This window comes from Haliaeetus leucocephalus, unplaced genomic scaffold (genome assembly GCF_000737465.1).
Source record: "Haliaeetus leucocephalus isolate CR32 unplaced genomic scaffold, Haliaeetus_leucocephalus-4.0 Scaffold165, whole genome shotgun sequence".
NCBI lineage: Eukaryota > Metazoa > Chordata > Aves > Accipitriformes > Accipitridae > Haliaeetus > Haliaeetus leucocephalus.
In genome coordinates this window covers 428,828-444,084 of record NW_010972601.1, presented here as the reverse complement: position 1 = coordinate 444,084, position 15,257 = coordinate 428,828, and the positions used below count along the sequence as shown (strand labels likewise).

General features: G+C 45.8%; 2 protein-coding genes across 8 annotated transcripts in view; one reads left to right on the top strand and one right to left on the bottom strand.

Annotated features, from left to right (window-relative positions):
• Window positions 1-14,950, top strand: part of ASCC2 (activating signal cointegrator 1 complex subunit 2) — a 32,011-nt gene extending 17,061 nt beyond the window's left edge. For 6 of the 7 annotated variants that reach the window (XM_010563334.1, XM_010563333.1, XM_010563332.1 and 3 more), the window contains 7 exons: window positions 239-425; window positions 1,004-1,218; window positions 2,891-3,010; window positions 6,530-6,754; window positions 8,536-8,641; window positions 9,213-9,289; window positions 9,813-10,576. In XM_010563334.1, coding sequence (XP_010561636.1) covers window positions 239-425; window positions 1,004-1,218; window positions 2,891-3,010; window positions 6,530-6,754; window positions 8,536-8,641; window positions 9,213-9,289; window positions 9,813-9,981 — 1,099 coding nt within the window. In that variant the 3' untranslated portion in view covers window positions 9,982-10,576. Of the gene's footprint in view, window positions 1-238; window positions 426-1,003; window positions 1,219-2,890; window positions 3,011-6,529; window positions 6,755-8,535; window positions 8,642-9,212; window positions 9,290-9,812; window positions 10,577-14,558 lie in introns of those variants that run through there. The other variant, XR_774095.1, reaches the window with a different exon arrangement.
• LOC104829216 (cytochrome b-c1 complex subunit 9) lies at window positions 13,114-15,226 on the bottom strand. Its single transcript, XM_010563337.1, has 2 exons — window positions 15,068-15,226; window positions 13,114-13,381 (listed from the first exon to the last, which is right to left on the bottom strand). Exons 1-2 carry the CDS (start codon window positions 15,206-15,208, stop codon window positions 13,334-13,336), a joined length of 189 nt encoding a protein of 62 aa, XP_010561639.1. The 5' UTR covers window positions 15,209-15,226; the 3' UTR covers window positions 13,114-13,333.
• Between the last annotated feature and the right edge of the window lie 31 nt (window positions 15,227-15,257).

Genomic DNA, 15,257 nt, shown 5'->3' with positions numbered 1-15,257 from the left:
ACCTCGGGTTTTTGCAGACCTGGCTGCTCTTAGATTCCTTCACACCAATGGCATTTCCGCTGTTGCTGCCTCTGGTTAAGCTGCATGACTGGCAATGAGCAATGGAAAGTTTTCTCTTGAAAGGGAGGGAAATGTTGACGTAGGCACAGGCTTAGGAGTTCGCTGAAAATTGCATAGTTACTCCAAGGTGAGGTCTAAGTACGTGCATCTAGAAAGGTCCTTAATGCCTTCCTTTTAGAGATGAGACCAGGACAGCCTATATCCTCCAAGCAGTGGAAAGTGCATGGGAAGGGGTAGACAGGAGAAAAGCACAAGTCGTTAAAGATCCAACACCGCTAGCAGCATCTAATGGAGCATCAGCGATAGTGGAGAGCACTGCCGAGGACATTGAAGAGCTCGGGGCTGCATATGCATCAGAGGATGAGGTGAGTAGAGCTGTGCGACTGGATTCTGCTCTTTCTGTCCTTATTTCATCTGTGAAGAGAGGATTAGTTTGCTCGGTTTTGGGGATTAGGCGAGATTTAGTCTCATTTCTTACCTTTGCTAGACTTCAGTGCAGCCCCATGTGCCTTGTGAAATGAGAAACAAAGCTACACCTGAATCCCAGCTTTATCTTCGAGCAAATTGCTTCTAGCTCCCGTTGGCTTGGGTTTCCTGTTGCTGTGGTTTATTCAAATACTGTGCTTCATCACTGTAGTTCACGTGCATAATTTTTAAACGCACAGTTCGTATGTTATTTGAGGAAGGGGTTCTCCAGAGTATCCTTGCTGACTCAGGGACAGACAAAAGTAGTTGTGTGCCCAAGTCTGTGTCACAGACCTTGTGTAGTATAAGGAACTTAGATGATTTCTCTTCATTTGACTTCAGTCTTTGACTTCTTTGTGTTTAAATTCTGATAACCCAGACTGCTGCTTTCCCTTTTGTTTAATGTGCATATCTACCTGCCTTCCCTCAGCTGCTGTCTCTTTCCAGTAATGCCACCAATTCTGTTTGGTATATGTAGTGTGCCGGTGCAGCTGCTGCGCCCATTGCCAAAGTGTCAGGGGTGGAGCTGGACTCTCTGATCTCTCAAGTGAAAGACTTGCTGCCAGACCTTGGTGAGGGCTTCATCCTGGCCTGCCTGGAAGAGTACAGTTACAATGCGGAGCAAGTGATCAACAACATTCTAGAAGATAAGCTGGTACCATACTTGGATAAGCTGGACCGAACAATGCAAAGGTGTGGGACTTCTGGCGCAGCTTTGATGCCTTTGGGGTTTTTGTATGTGGGTTATCATTTAACATCACTCTTACTGAAGGTTAGACACTTGTTGAGCTCTAAGAAGTTGCATGTGTGTTTCCTTGGGGTAGATAGTTGCAGTGAGAGCTTCTCATTGCCATCTGCCGCTGGCTTTCTGCCCTTGTTATGTCCCTACAGAGGACTGGAATGTTCACTGCTCAGCATTTCAGTAGAGCAGATGCTGGGTTGTGTTTTGTGACAGGGAGACAAAAACGTTTGTACAATAAATGCTCAAATAAGAACCATTAAAAGTCTTTCATGGGGACATTGGCTTAGCCAGGGCTGGGCAATAGAGTATGTTGCCTTCAAAAGTTATATTGCTGCAGAGGACAGGGTTGTAGATGTTAAAATCCCAGCTGTCCTGCAGGAAAGGGCATCTTCAAAGGAACTAATTCAGCTGAAATTCAGCCTGCAGGGTCAAATACAGTATTTGATAGGCTACTGTTTTGCAATTGGAGTTAAACCAGAGAGAGATTGGAAATGGCAATTCAGATCCATTTTTCTCTACCCTTTGACAAACTTGCCAGGCTTTTGCTTGCTTCTCTGGGTTGTACATGGGATGTAGGGTTTATAGCTGGCAGTAGAATTGAGTTGTTTTAGTTTGTCTGCAGCTGCTAGCGTGTGTTTGTGCTGCAACAGCAGTTTTCGACTGAGTATCAGGATGTGAATGTGCTGTTTGCTCATATTTCATGGAGGAATGGGCAGACTGTCTCGTTGTTGCATTAAAAAAGGAACGCATCTTTATCAGAAAAATGATGTAAAAAAAAAAACTTAGTTTTGCAACAGTCTTCATGCTTTCACAGTCAGATCTGCTGACTTTGGCACAAATGTTGTGGGGTGGGCGTTTGGAAGGGTTTAGGGTTTTTTTCTGCAAAGCCAGCAGTTACAGAAGATAGGGCTGGTTGGGGTTTTTTTGTTGTTGGTTTTTTTTCCCCCTGCCTTTTGCATCTTGAAACAAAACTGTCAATTCAATAGCAAATGTTGAATTTTGATCACTGCTGATTTTAGAAGTGAGCACAGCAGCATTTTCAGATGCCCAGCTGAGCTAACAGTAGCAACAAAATGAATGTAAAAATAATGGTCTTTTGACTTATAAGTTGAACAAATGGAAACCTGGAACCCTGAGAAAGAATTAAGAAGGAGCCATAGGGAGATAAATATCCCGAAATCAACAGCAGCAAATTATTGGAATTTTTTCCAGCATGTAATTCATCATACTTAGTGTTTGGCTTTACTGAGTCACTGTTTTGAGACCAGGCAGTCTGTTGAATATTCCATGCTGCTGTACAGTTTTAATTATTCTTAAACGAACAGAAGTTTGGTTTTGCTTTCTGTAAGTCGCTTTAGTTTCCCCACAAAGATAAGCTTCGAAAACTGTGCCTTTTATCTTAGACCAATGCCATGTAGTGGTCATGCATGTACTATAGTGTGGCTGTGAAATGAAGGAATTGCAATCTGTGATCCAGTCAGCCAGCACCATGAAAAGGATCTTGGCATGCTGTGGATGACTTTGAGACTGACAAAGAATAAACCAAGGTCTTGGGAAAGAGAGGCCTTGGTCTTCCTCAGTTCACCTTTGTTTTTATTCTCTCTCTCTTTTTTTTTTTAACAGGCAGCTGAAGCCAGACCCTACTCCTCTAGTCACTTCTCGCTATAATGTTTTCCAGAATGATGAGTTTGATGTTTTCAGTAGGGATTCAGTGGATGTTTCTCGGATACAAAAAGGCAAGCGGTGAGTATCATGCACCCTCAATTAACCCTGTCTGTCAGGAGGAATAAATATCTGTGAACCTGCAAATTTGTTTCTCGTACAAACCTCCTGCGGGAATTTGTTGGCAGGGGGTAAGGCTTATCAAAAATGTTTCCCATCCGTTTCTTCTGTTTCTCTAGGAAAGTAAAATGAAATATTATTAGGGGGGTGGTTTCAGTTAGTGTTTTTCCTAATTGGCTTTCCTCTGTATGCTGCAGAGATTGCACTGCCAAGCTCATTGGTAATGTCAGGCTCTTTCTTCTTGGTCTTAATATTAAACCTGTACTGAACAACAAACCTTGAAAAGCAACCATCTCTATGAGCCTGGGATTGTGACTCAGAACTGAGAATTAATAATGATTTGGTTTAGATCCAAGTGAAGCTTCAATATCCATCTACTTCAAAAATCTGATAACACTCAGTGGCTTAGACTACTTCTGTTGTTCCTGCTGCTGTAAGCTTCCTGCAGAAGGGCATTTCCTTTGCTTTCTGCCTGGTTTGGCACGTAGTACTCTGCCACACTCTGTGCAAATTTAGGTTAGGACATTGTCCTGCTGGTTTTCACTGATGTTAACTGTATCTCTATAATATGGTTGGTTTGTTTCAGATTGTTTTTAATCACTTTCTCTAACCAGCCAAGTCTGATCTTTATGTTGGTATGTATTTACACAGAACATGAGTAGAAGTCTGGCTGGAGATTGATCTACATGACCCTGGGAGCTCCTGGTTAAGGTTTTTGTTGCAAAGCTGCATCAAATCCTCAGGAGAAAACCACTTTTGTCCCAAAGTCCAGTCAAAGAGCTTCTCAGCAGCAGTGCTATAGTGTTTATACTGGCTCGGCTAGGCAAGAAAATAATTTCTCTCTGGCCAAGGCAATGACTTTTGAAGTGTCCATAGCTAAGAATTCACAGACACAATCTCTCTCCTTTCTCCTCATCGTGTTGCCTTGCTCAGAGTGCAGGCAGGCACCTTGTCAGCAGGAACCTTGTGCACAGGCGTGCTTGGATATCTCCCATCTCCCCAAAGTCTTGCACATGTGGGTAGCTGCTGCAGCAGCTGGGCAAGGCCAGAGAGCACTGTCTGAGTTTAGCACAGTGCATCCAGTGTATGGAATAACCCTGCTTGGAGCTCCCTCTGCAGATCCCCCTGTAGAGAGCTTTGAGAGTTGCGAGTCATTCCTGAGCTGGGTTGTGGGACCCTGCTCCCATGGCATTGCCCTCTGGCTGCTGCCAGGGAGGCTGTGTCTTCTCTCCAATGGTAACATCACTCCTTGAGAAAGTTGTCATCTCTTCCTGCTGTGCTGTTACATGACCTCTTGGGATTATCCTCTTACTGCTGCTGTTCCTAGTGTCTCTTGGCCTCCCTCAGGCTGTGTCTTCATTTCAAAACAGTTCTTCTTACACTGAGAACGCTCTCTCTGCAGGTCTCCAGACATGTCATTTATGTTTTGTGTGGGTTTTAAAACCTGGAAGTAACTAGCTGGGATCAGCAAAGTACACCCTATTGCCAAAGTTGACCATATCTAACTAAATCAAAGGATAAGCTATAGTACCTTGCTCTCTAGGATTTAATGTTCAGAACTCCATAAATATGAAGAGTGTGTCCTTTCAGCACTAAAAGTGCAGCTTCCTCAGTAGTCCTTATTCCACAAGCAAGAAACCTGCATCTTGGTAACAGGGTTCTCCTAGCCTAGTTTGAGATCTGCTTTGGATTTCAATTGTATCAATATACCTTTTTTTCATCTTTTTTTTTTTTCTCCTTAAAATCTTTTGCTCACCAAATTCTGCTTGTGTTTAGAGTGTTGTTGCTGCTGAAGCATGATGTCGCAATAGTGCTTCAAGAGTCAGATTAGGTTGGGTCCCATTGCACTAACTGCTGTGCAGGTAAGCGTAAGCAGTTTGGGGCAGGGACTGTTAATGGGAAGGAGAAAGCCACACCAGGATGAGGAGAGAAACAAGCATGAGGAAATGAACATACTAGCATATATGTGATTCTCTGCTCATCCTGAAAAGTGATCTCGCCTGTCTCTGCCCATCCAGCCATAATTGCTAGCTGAATCTGTCTCTTTAAGTCAGAGCATGTCCTGAACACTGTGGGACTAGAGGAGTTATCCCACTGTTTTTCTGGAATTGGTGCCTGGAACACTTCATTGCAGCTCTTCTGCAGTCATCAGACCAGCTCAACAGGAAACAATTATCAAATATTTAGTTCAGTCTCCTGCTGAATACCAACAGAAGATGTTATCCCAGCCTAGGTATGTGTGAACTAACCACCTGCTTTGTAGGGCATTTTGCAACTAAATGCAGGCATGTAACAGTGAGTCACGTTAGAAAGGGGAACCACATCTATCTATAATGTTACTTTGGTTTGAGATTCTTAATGAAAATCAGGTTGCTTAGATCACTTCCCCACTGCTTGCTAGTATGTCACATAAGTCTACCTATTCTTTAGCCACTGACAGTATGCCTTGGACAGGTTCTTTCTCTGCTAATATGCAGATGCCAAATAGATCACTGATGCATGTTCCTCCTAGACTTTGAGGACTGCAAGTTGCCCTGTAAATACTTGACAGGGGACTCCCTTGCTGCTTTGCTGTAAGGGTATGTTTGGCTGGTCTGAAAAATGGGACTTCAAAAAGTTTATGCTTGTGCAGCTTGAGACACAGCATCTCAGTGGCTGCTTTTTAATACCTTTGTCAAAATTTTATTTCATGGTCTTCCCTTCTTTAAAATTACTATAATTTACTTGTCTCCTAAATTTTTGAAAAAATTGTACATGTAGTGCTTTGAGTAGTGATTCTGATCCAACCTACTCTATTTTGTTCTTTTCGTTCTTAGTTGTGCTTAGTCTAATCCTTACTTGCTGTGCTGGTAATTTTTTGGCTTTCCCCATCTACATTCATGTTTTGCATCTCATGTTTGTAAGCTGAGGTTCTTTACTGTAGGAACATACATGTCCATGCAGCAGTTACTCTAATGCAGCCCTGGTCCGTGAGTTGCAGCTGTGCGTGCTACTGCAGTGAGACGATACTGCAGCATGGTGTTAGAGGGCACTCTGGGCCTTGCAGAGCCATCTCATAGACTGGAGTCTTAGCTCTAACAGCTTGCCATTCAAGATTGATGGGACTTCTTGTGTTATTTGGATCTTGGCCAAATTTCAGCTTGTGTATAATTGCATTTGGCCTCCTGTAAAAGCTTCCTTTCCATCTCAAATGACGGTGGCGGTCTCCAATTCCTGTTATCTGGTGTGTAATCTTGCCGGGCTTCTGTTTAAAAATGACTTTGTTCCAAGCCAGGAGTGGCTGATTTTAGTAGTCAGACAAACAGCCCTGTTATAAACCAGAGGGGAAATAGGTAGGCTTAAGTAGTGCTTGTAGAGTTTGAGATAAGACTTCTGTCGCTTCAGCTTCCACTTACTAACAGGAAAAAAAGTAACTTATAGAGAAGATCTTTGCACTGCCTTTCTGTGTCTGCCTTTCCGTTTCCATGCTGTGGAGCGCAGGAGGGAGAAGGACACGACCAGGAGTTTGCTGAATGACAAACGCCTAGTTGCTGAGCAGAAGGAGCGCTACAGCCAGTACAGTGTGATTGTGGAGGAGATTCCTGTGCAGCAAGGAGAAGCTCAACTCTACAAGGAGGACTATGAGGACGAGTACGATGACACTTATGATGGAAACCAAGTGGGGGCAAATGATGCTGACTCAGATGATGAGCTAATCAGTAGGAGGTAGGTGCTGTGGCTTCAGTGAATGGGAGATTGATGGGAATCGCCACCTAGGGTTGCCTGGCTCGCACAAACCTGTTCAACGCTGGGTTTTGGCACTGTTTCTCAATGAGGATGTGCGTGCTTCAAACCACCCCTTTTTCTGCTGCTGCTGCTTTCTCTGTAACATGCAAGAAGGGAGATTTGGGTCTGTCTTCTGTTGGTAGGGAGTGTTGCCATGACATGCACCCAGGATGTTCTCAGGCTTCCACTTTCTGTGTCTGCAGGACTCAGCCATTGCCTGAACTAATCAACAAATTTAAGGGGACAATTTGCTGTTGTGTTGAAACTTGTACTCAGCAGTGCTTCTGCTTATAAAAAAAACTATCCTGCAGCAGGGGAAAATGGGCCAGCTTGAATAATCAGGACTGAGTGAACTGAGCACATAAAATGGCTGGTTAGCAAAGGAAAACTTCAAAATTTGGAAAACCGTATGGCTGGACTTCTTCTCCTTGCCAATCTCCTCTGACATCTGAGTGCTGACACCTGGAATTCAGTCCTGGATGGACTGCACAGCACTTTCCACAATGACTGACAGCTGGAGACAATTAGTTTTTAGGAAGCAAGGGGTTGGTTTGGGATGGGGGTTGTAGAATATTTGTTTTAGAAATAAGAGCTAGAAAACATGTTTTAAAAGGTGGTTTAATATTTCTGAAAGTGGCCTTTCAGATTCTGATGTATTATGAAGATGTCACCATTTTTAACCTCAAACCAAAATGTATCTTTGGGGTTCCTTGTCCCTTTTGGATTTTTTTTTTCCCCTCCTAAACTGTGGTGAGGCTTCAATTTAAATCCTTTTTAGGATTTCAATTTAAATCTTTTTTAAATCCTGAGTGTGGCACTCAGTTCTTTTTCCCCTATTTCAGGTGCTCAGGTCTCACTGCTCCTAGAGAGGCAGTAGGAACAATTAGTGGATGTTACTGCTGAAAACTAGATCTATAGGCTTGAAGTAACAAAGGCTTTTCTGTTGTTTTTTTTTATTTATTTATTTGACAGTGCAATCATAAATCTGAATTCCAATAGAATTTAAGCACACATGTATATATATATACGTATATTAAAGAAGAGCTATAGGCATGTGGTAAATTCTGCCTCCACCCCCCAGGCCCTTTGCTGCTCTGCTTGTTCAGGGTGATTCATAAAGCTTGATGGATTTCTCCAAGTATTTCCCCCTGTATGAAACTGGGGCACAGCAATGAAACTGGGGCTCTATAGATAACTACTGACCAGTCATAGAGGTTTTAGAGCGTAGCACTTTCTGAACATTAATGTTTCTGTCCGAGTTTGAGCTTGAGGTTTGAGGGTTTGTCTTTGTACAATAGATGCTCTCTGACTGGTGAGCTAAAGCCTAGCAAAGTATACTCCTTACTAATGCCTTGTGGCCATGCCTGGGTTCCCTTCTCCCAGAGGAAGCAGTTGTTTCCTTGGAGAAATTCTTTGTGAGGTTTCAGGTTTTTCCTGACCTGCTCCTTTTTTTTAAGTATTGTTATTTTCAGTAACAACTTCATAGTGAACATTCCCCAGTGAGGAACATGTGTTCATTAATTGCCCATAGTAAATGTGTTGTTAGCTACTGGGTCTCTTTTTTTTTTTTTTTTTTCTCTTCAGAAAAAGAACCAAGTCTATGAAATTTGTAGGTTCTCTTTTTTGAAAGATATGATGCAAACAAAAAAGGATATGCTGTTCAGTGAAATGTTTGTGGCTGTACTGTTTTCATTGCTGACTGTTTGTATCTTAATTCTCAGGCCATTCACAATTCCTCAGGTCTTGAGACCTAAAGGACAGGAGGAAGGACTGGAGGAAGAGGAAGAGGATGAAGAGGAGGAGGAAGCTGACAAGGAAAGAACAAAGGTGACATTTAGTTTGTGGTTGCAGTTGCATTAAGATTTACCATATGTCTTATCTGCTTCACCTGCAGAGTGATATGGAGTAGACTTCCTCTTTCAGAGAGTGAATCTTTTAACAGCAGCATGGAGACTGAGCTGCTTTTCAGAGTGGCTACTTCTGCGGTCTGCTGGACTGTGAAATGTCCCCTGAGTACAGCTATCCACTGCTTCCTAGGCTAACCATACTGAAGCAATGACACTTACTCCATGGAGAGGTTTAATCTCCTTGATTCCATAGACAGATGATGCCAGCAGGACACTTTGAGGGTCACTAACGCCCTGTTGTCATGGATATACTGGAAATGGTGACGTTGATGGTGTTGCTGGCAGAGGTGGGATGTGGGAAGAAGTCTCAGTCAGGTTTTCTGCAAGGTTTTGTGTTTAGAGTCACTGACACCAATCCTGCTGGCTCAACCAGAAGAGATAATGAACAATGAATTGACTCTGTTCCATTATCCAACAGAATCACCTCCTGCCCTAGCCTTTTGCATGATGCTGATGAGTTTACTGACCTCTTTCCTTTCTTCCCATGGTAGGACCATTTTGTGCAGGACCCAGCTGTACTGCGGGAGAGAGCTGAAGCCAGGCGGCTAGCTTACCTTGCAAGGAAAGGGTAAGTAAGCATCTCCCTGTGTGGGATGAAACTGTGGCTCCACAGTTAGCAGGTGTTTTGCTGCTGACTGGAATTGTTGAGGGTATACCTGTTCTTTAACATTCCTGTATGTCAGGGTCACTACCACAGTGGTGTTAACTTCCTCACCCAACTTCTACTTCACTGCTGGTTGTTCTGTCCCATCAAATGGGTAGGCACATCCCTTTGTCATAAGCAGCAGAACCTTGTGCAAGACAGGATCTTAGAAAGCACAGCTTCCCAGAGCTTGAACAGCTCCCACAGGGATTTCAGAACAGTTTAATAGCTGGCTTTAGCTGATGCATTCAATGTGTAGAAGGACGTAGTTGTTGTGTGGGTAATGCTGATACTCAGCTATTGCAGAAGCCCTGCAGAGCTGGGGTGAGCCGAGGCTCAAGGCCTGACAGCTGAACCCCTCACGCCCGGTTGTCTCTCGGGTTCGGTGTATTTTGTCCCCCAAGTGTGCAGCATGATTGTTGTGATGTCCTTTTTCTGTGTACTACAGGCACAAGCACGACAGCTCTGCTGTTGTTGGGAGTGTGAAGGGCCATGGGCAGAACCGGGAAACAGTGCAGGAACGAAGGAAGAAGGAAGCAAACAAAAGCACAAGAGCTAACCATAATCGACGAGTCATGGCTGACAGAAAGCGGAATAAAGGCATGATTCCTTCCTGAAAGACCAGGTGTTGGATCATCCCCAGTCCTCTGCTTAGGAGGAGACAGTTGTGCTCCGTTCCCTCGGCACCCCCTTCACTCAGGGGACTGGGTGTCGTGGTTCGGTACCTGGCACTTCAGCTCATGCGGAATTGCACGCCCTGCGGGAGGCCTGCCTGTTCGTGGGAAGGAACTGCCCTCCAGGCTGACCCTGACTGCTTTTCAGTTTATAGAGATGTGTGTATGACGGTGGGCTGCACCGCAATGCATTGGACAGGCTGCACCAGCCATTTGTTTCCTTTTGTACTATTTATAATTCTGAGAATTTTATTTTCATACCAGCTCCGTACGCCCTCTCCGCAACTCAAGTGGGCTTCCAGGCCACACAACGGGCAGCTCTGAGAGCAAGGCTTCCCTGGAACAGCCCTCGCAGTTTTCTGCTCCCCTGAAATGCCTTATTCTGAAGTACAAGTTGAAGGTTGATAAGAAAACGCTCAGGCTATTACCATTGCCAACAGACACAAAGGAGTTCAGGTGAATAAGACCTTATAAATTTCTGTCCCTTGAGTGAGGCGTGTGAAAACGGAACATGCAAATAAATGATTTCAATCTTTTAGTTGGTGTTTTAGGCTCTTACACACGGTTTGTAAGATCTTTAACTTGGAGGAACCTCAACAAGGCTTTTGATGTGCTCTATCTGCAGGTAGTGAAATTCAGTTGCTGTTTTGTGTTGGTTTAGTGTGATGAGATCTAGCCACAGCCACTGAGACTAAAGGTACTTGAAAATCAGGATCAAGGCATCCTAAGCAAGATGACAGTAGTATGGAAATCACAGCTGAAGGCAGCAGGGTCAGAGTCCCTGGGGAGCTGCCTCCTCAATAACCACTTGTCACACTCTGTGAAGCAGAACTGCCCTGATCATCACGTTTGCTATTGGGAAGGCTGGGAGCTAATAGTAAACAGCAGTTTGTAGTTGCTGGAAAGACTTCTCCTGAGGGCTGTCTTTTGTTATGGAGTTGTTCCCTAGGCAGGGAGACACACAGATTACAGAGTTTACCTTGTGACCTGTTTGTAAGGTGCGCGAATGCCATGGCAATGGCTTACTACACTGTGCCTAGGCAAGTCTGGAGCATCTTCCAGTAGCTGGTGATAATACTGTTCCAGTCGCTGTTGTCACAGAACATTAGCATGTTTTTAGAGTGCTGTGCCCATCATGGAGCTGAACTTTCAAGTAAACAATTAGGCTTTGCTTGGCTAATCTGCTCCAAGTGCCATCTCCCCACTGCCACACTGTTTTTTCTAGTACTGCAAAGGTGCCTGTGGTTGTCATCTGCACACTGAGAAAATTAGCAGTGGGTTATGTAGTGTTAGAGCTACTGTTCCAGGGTAAACCTAGTGCTGCCTTCCCACTTCAGAACCCTGCAGGAGGAGTGCTCTGGTAATAAGCTCTGTAGGCACGTACATTGCTGCCTGGTTTTACGCAGAGGGCGGGGACTATGGGGCTGTATGATTAGCACCGCTGCCAAACACTATTGTGCTGGGGCTGTCTTCAGAAAGTGTAGAAATGGCTGTCACTATTATGCAAATAAGATGAAGTCCTGAGTGCTCTGAGGACAAGATTTTTCTTTGCATATCTGTACTGCCCAAACCCCCTAATGACAAGGCATAGGAAAAAGGGAATTACGTTTACCAACTTCCCAAAATCCACTGTCAAGGGCAATTACCTGCTAGCATAACTAACTCTTCTCTAGCTACCGTTCTCCGGACTAATAGCTTTATTTACTCTCTGCCAGTCTGCTACAATGCTGTCCCCCCCTTCCTAATACTGTATTCATCTTTAGTTCTTGCTTCTAAGATGCTGAAAATCTCTGTCACCTGCTCAGCATAGTGTGAAGCTATCAGCACTGCAGACAGAGCTGGTAGGAAAGCAGGCAGTCTTATACTGTACAAGATTATCCCAGGAAAGCTTAAACCGTTCCTCTTAAGCATCTCTAAAAGCACAGCTGGGACTGTGAAAGCTGTAGTTGTTTTTTTGCTAAAAAAACCCAAGCATAATGTTTTTTAAGTCCTCTGTGTTCTTGGAGTAAATGTTTTACTCCTGACACCTATTTGCAAACCCAATAAAGCTTCTTTCATTAGCACTGGCTCTAATTTGCTCTGCCTCATCCATTGCTAAAATGCCTCCTTATTAGTGAAAATATGAGGAGGGAGAGATGAGGCTTCTGGCCTGGGAAAGTGGGAAGAGCAGGAGTCAATCAGTCGCATCTTCCTACAGCCAGCTGAGAGCCCAGAGTAATTAGCTGAATGATTACCCAAAACAGTACCTGAATAGCCCTTTGATGTGAAGAAAGATGTGTTTGAAATGGCCACTGAAAACAACAGGGGTGGACTCGTATGTGAAGTTGCTGAGAAGAGAATTACTCCTTCCACTCTAACAGCCAAGGGCTGGAGCCGCACACACAGCCGAGGGGTGGATGCTCCTTGCAGAGCTAAGTGATTCCTCTCCCTTCACAGCAGCTCCCCTTTGACCAGAGAGGACAGAGGCAGGCTTGTAGAGTACTACACAGGCCTGACAAGACAGTTCTGCCCCTCAAAGAGCTGGAAGGCACAGTAAGAGCTAGGAAAGAGATCTACATCCCATATCAGCAGGTTTTGGACAAGCTAGAAGTTAGACACCATCCCCATTTTCAGCCCAGCAGACTGACAGGCACGCACATGCACTTGCCTGTGGTAGTTCAGAGGCTCAAAGGATCAGTGGTGAGGCAGATTTCTCACTGGTTAAGGCACGGGTGGCAGCAGCATCTGCTGCAGCTGTGACAATGTGACTGGCCAGGAACCAACCCAGTCCTGCATCAAAGATGTAAATGATTTTAAGTCACTTTTCTCTGAACAAGACTAGAAGAAAGGAGACAGCTCCTTAGCCCTCTCTTAAAGTTCTCATCAGGCAGAAGCCAAGGGTAGTGCCAGTAGACCACAGCCGTATAAATGCTTTCAAGTCTTTCAAACCATTTTTAGGATGTTGCGATTTTCTTACACTGTCTTGAAACTAAGGTGTAGGGCCATATTTAAGCATTCTCCATCTCCTAAGATAAGGAGAAGTTACAAGCAGGCCAAAGGATAAGTCAGGTGAACACACAGGCATGAGACATGGACCAAGAAATTTTTATTTTAACACACAGTAAGTTTGAGTACAGCAGCAGAACTCCTTGAGTCCATCTTGGTTTACATCATATCAGTAGACAGCTGATATAATCTGGCTCGGAGTTGTTCAATCAAGAATCCATCTCCATTTTGATACAACCGGTTTCAGGAGGCCGAATCCTTCTCTGTGGTGTCTTTTGCCACCTCAGGCTGGATCCTGCTGCTGAGCATTTCAGTCTTCACTTGTCTCATACTTGTGCTTGATGTGTTTCCACAGTTTCTGTAGGCAAAACAAACAAAAAAAACCCCAAACGGTAATCTTAGCCAGCTTTTCAGCAGCCCTGGGATAAGTTTCAGTTTAAAATGCGAGTTATCGTGAAACCTACATCCGTAACAGGCAACAGCAAGATGGGAAAGAAGAGTTTGTATGAAAACACCTCCACAGATACCACCAGGGTACACGACAGCGTGGGTACTGTCATCCTGCGCTTCCCTGCTAAGCGGGGGCACACCCTGCTCCGCAAAAGCAACAGTCCCACACAAAGGTTTCAGGAGGAGCAGGAGCAGCTAGACAGCAGCTGAGAGCCACCAGCCCACACTCATCCTGCTGTGGAGGAGGCGGCAGATGGAGTCCTCTACCTGGGCCCAGGGCTTTTAGACTAGGCAGGGAGGAAGCTGCTGACAGCCCGCTTCCCCTCTTCTCCTACTCTGCAAGCCAGAGATTATTAGAGCATTCCAGTCACATTGCCTCAGCTTCCCACTCAGACTGGAGAAGGCATCCACAGGTACAGGATGCACGAAAGAATCCTATTCCAGGCACTGAAATCTGCTGGCACAATCGGGACTGAGGGAAGTGCTGCGCAAGGCCAAGGCGCATGCCGCACTTTGCTGTTTGTTGTAGAAAATGCTTTAGATTTTCAAAAAAAGTTAAATTCCTCGATAATTTTGTTTTCAAACCCTGCGTAAGGAAACGTTAGCATGTAGAAAATGCTACAGTTAAAAAAAGGAGTCCAAAGCTGAAGTTCAAATTGATTTTTTTGTTAGCTTTTAACAAATGACTGTTGCTAAAAAGGAGGAGAGGGGGACCCTGCTCTTGCTCTTTACTGTATTTCCTCAGGTACCCCCCAACCCCTGATGCGTTACTTCAGTGCAGTGAAGGTGTTACTTTGCATGGTATTGGTTTTCAGCTGGTTTCGTGACCAGGTTCAGGAGGCCAAAGAGCAGATATCACGCTGTCAGGAAAGGCGCAGGGCAGCTCTGTTCAGCATCAGAGCCGTTAAGATGACCTGGCTGTCCTGGGAAACTGCGCCCTGGGTGCTCCGAGAGACCCATGGCACATCAGCACTGCAGGACCGGGAAGAGGACCACTGCGCCGCAAATGGGAACGTGCAACCCGCTTCAGGTTTTTTTGTACTTGGTGCAAGAGGGAAATAACAGCACCTCCTGCCTTCTCTTAGGGCACGCATTGCGTCACCTCGTCTTGTCCAAGAAGCCGTTCTATGTCCTGTCCACATAACACGGCGTCCGGGCAGTCATCATCCCACCACAGCTCTGCTTTGAAACACAAGGATGACTTGACCCATCTCATCGAACGCTCACACCCGGGACAGCAGACCCCGCTGTCCCGTACAGCTCTGCATGTTCGCCCCTTCCTCTGCCAAGGCCTAGAGGGCTACAGACCTGCGGAACGCGAAGCCAACTCCATCCGTTTTAACCTTCCTGCGTCCCACCGCCTTGGAAACCTTTTCCCCAGCGGCTCCGCAGACCGGAGAAGCCCGAGAACGCACCGAGCCCCTGACTGCCAAGCACCGCCGGGGCGGCTGCCTCAGGGGCAGCGCCGAACTCCGGCCTCGGCGCTTCCCTCGGCGACCGGGAAGCAGCCGCGGGGTGCGGGGCCGGCCTGACCTTCAGGGCCCAAGGCCTGCGCCCGGGCGGACCTCGCCGCGCGGCACCCCCCGTTCCTTACCCCCTCGTTGAGGTGCTCGAAGATGGCGTCGGCCCCTTGGTCGAAGGCGCGTTCGAAGAGGACGGCGCCCAGGACGATGGTGAGGGCGAAGGTGGAGGTGCGGCGGAACAGCGCGCTGTACGCCTGCCGCAGCAGCGCCATCTTGCCGGACCGCTCGGCGCATGCGCCGCCGGACGCGAAGGGGCGGGGT

Bases quoted from the DNA above. Each gene is read 5' to 3' on its own strand.
- LOC104829216 (XM_010563337.1), bottom strand. From the start codon at position 15,208: ATGGCGCTGCTGCGGCAGGCGTACAGCGCGCTGTTCCGCCGCACCTCC. The intron at 13,382-15,067 runs GTAAGGAACGGG...TTTTGCCTACAG, and splicing joins TCGAGCACCTCAACGAGGGG to AAACTGTGGAAACACATCAA.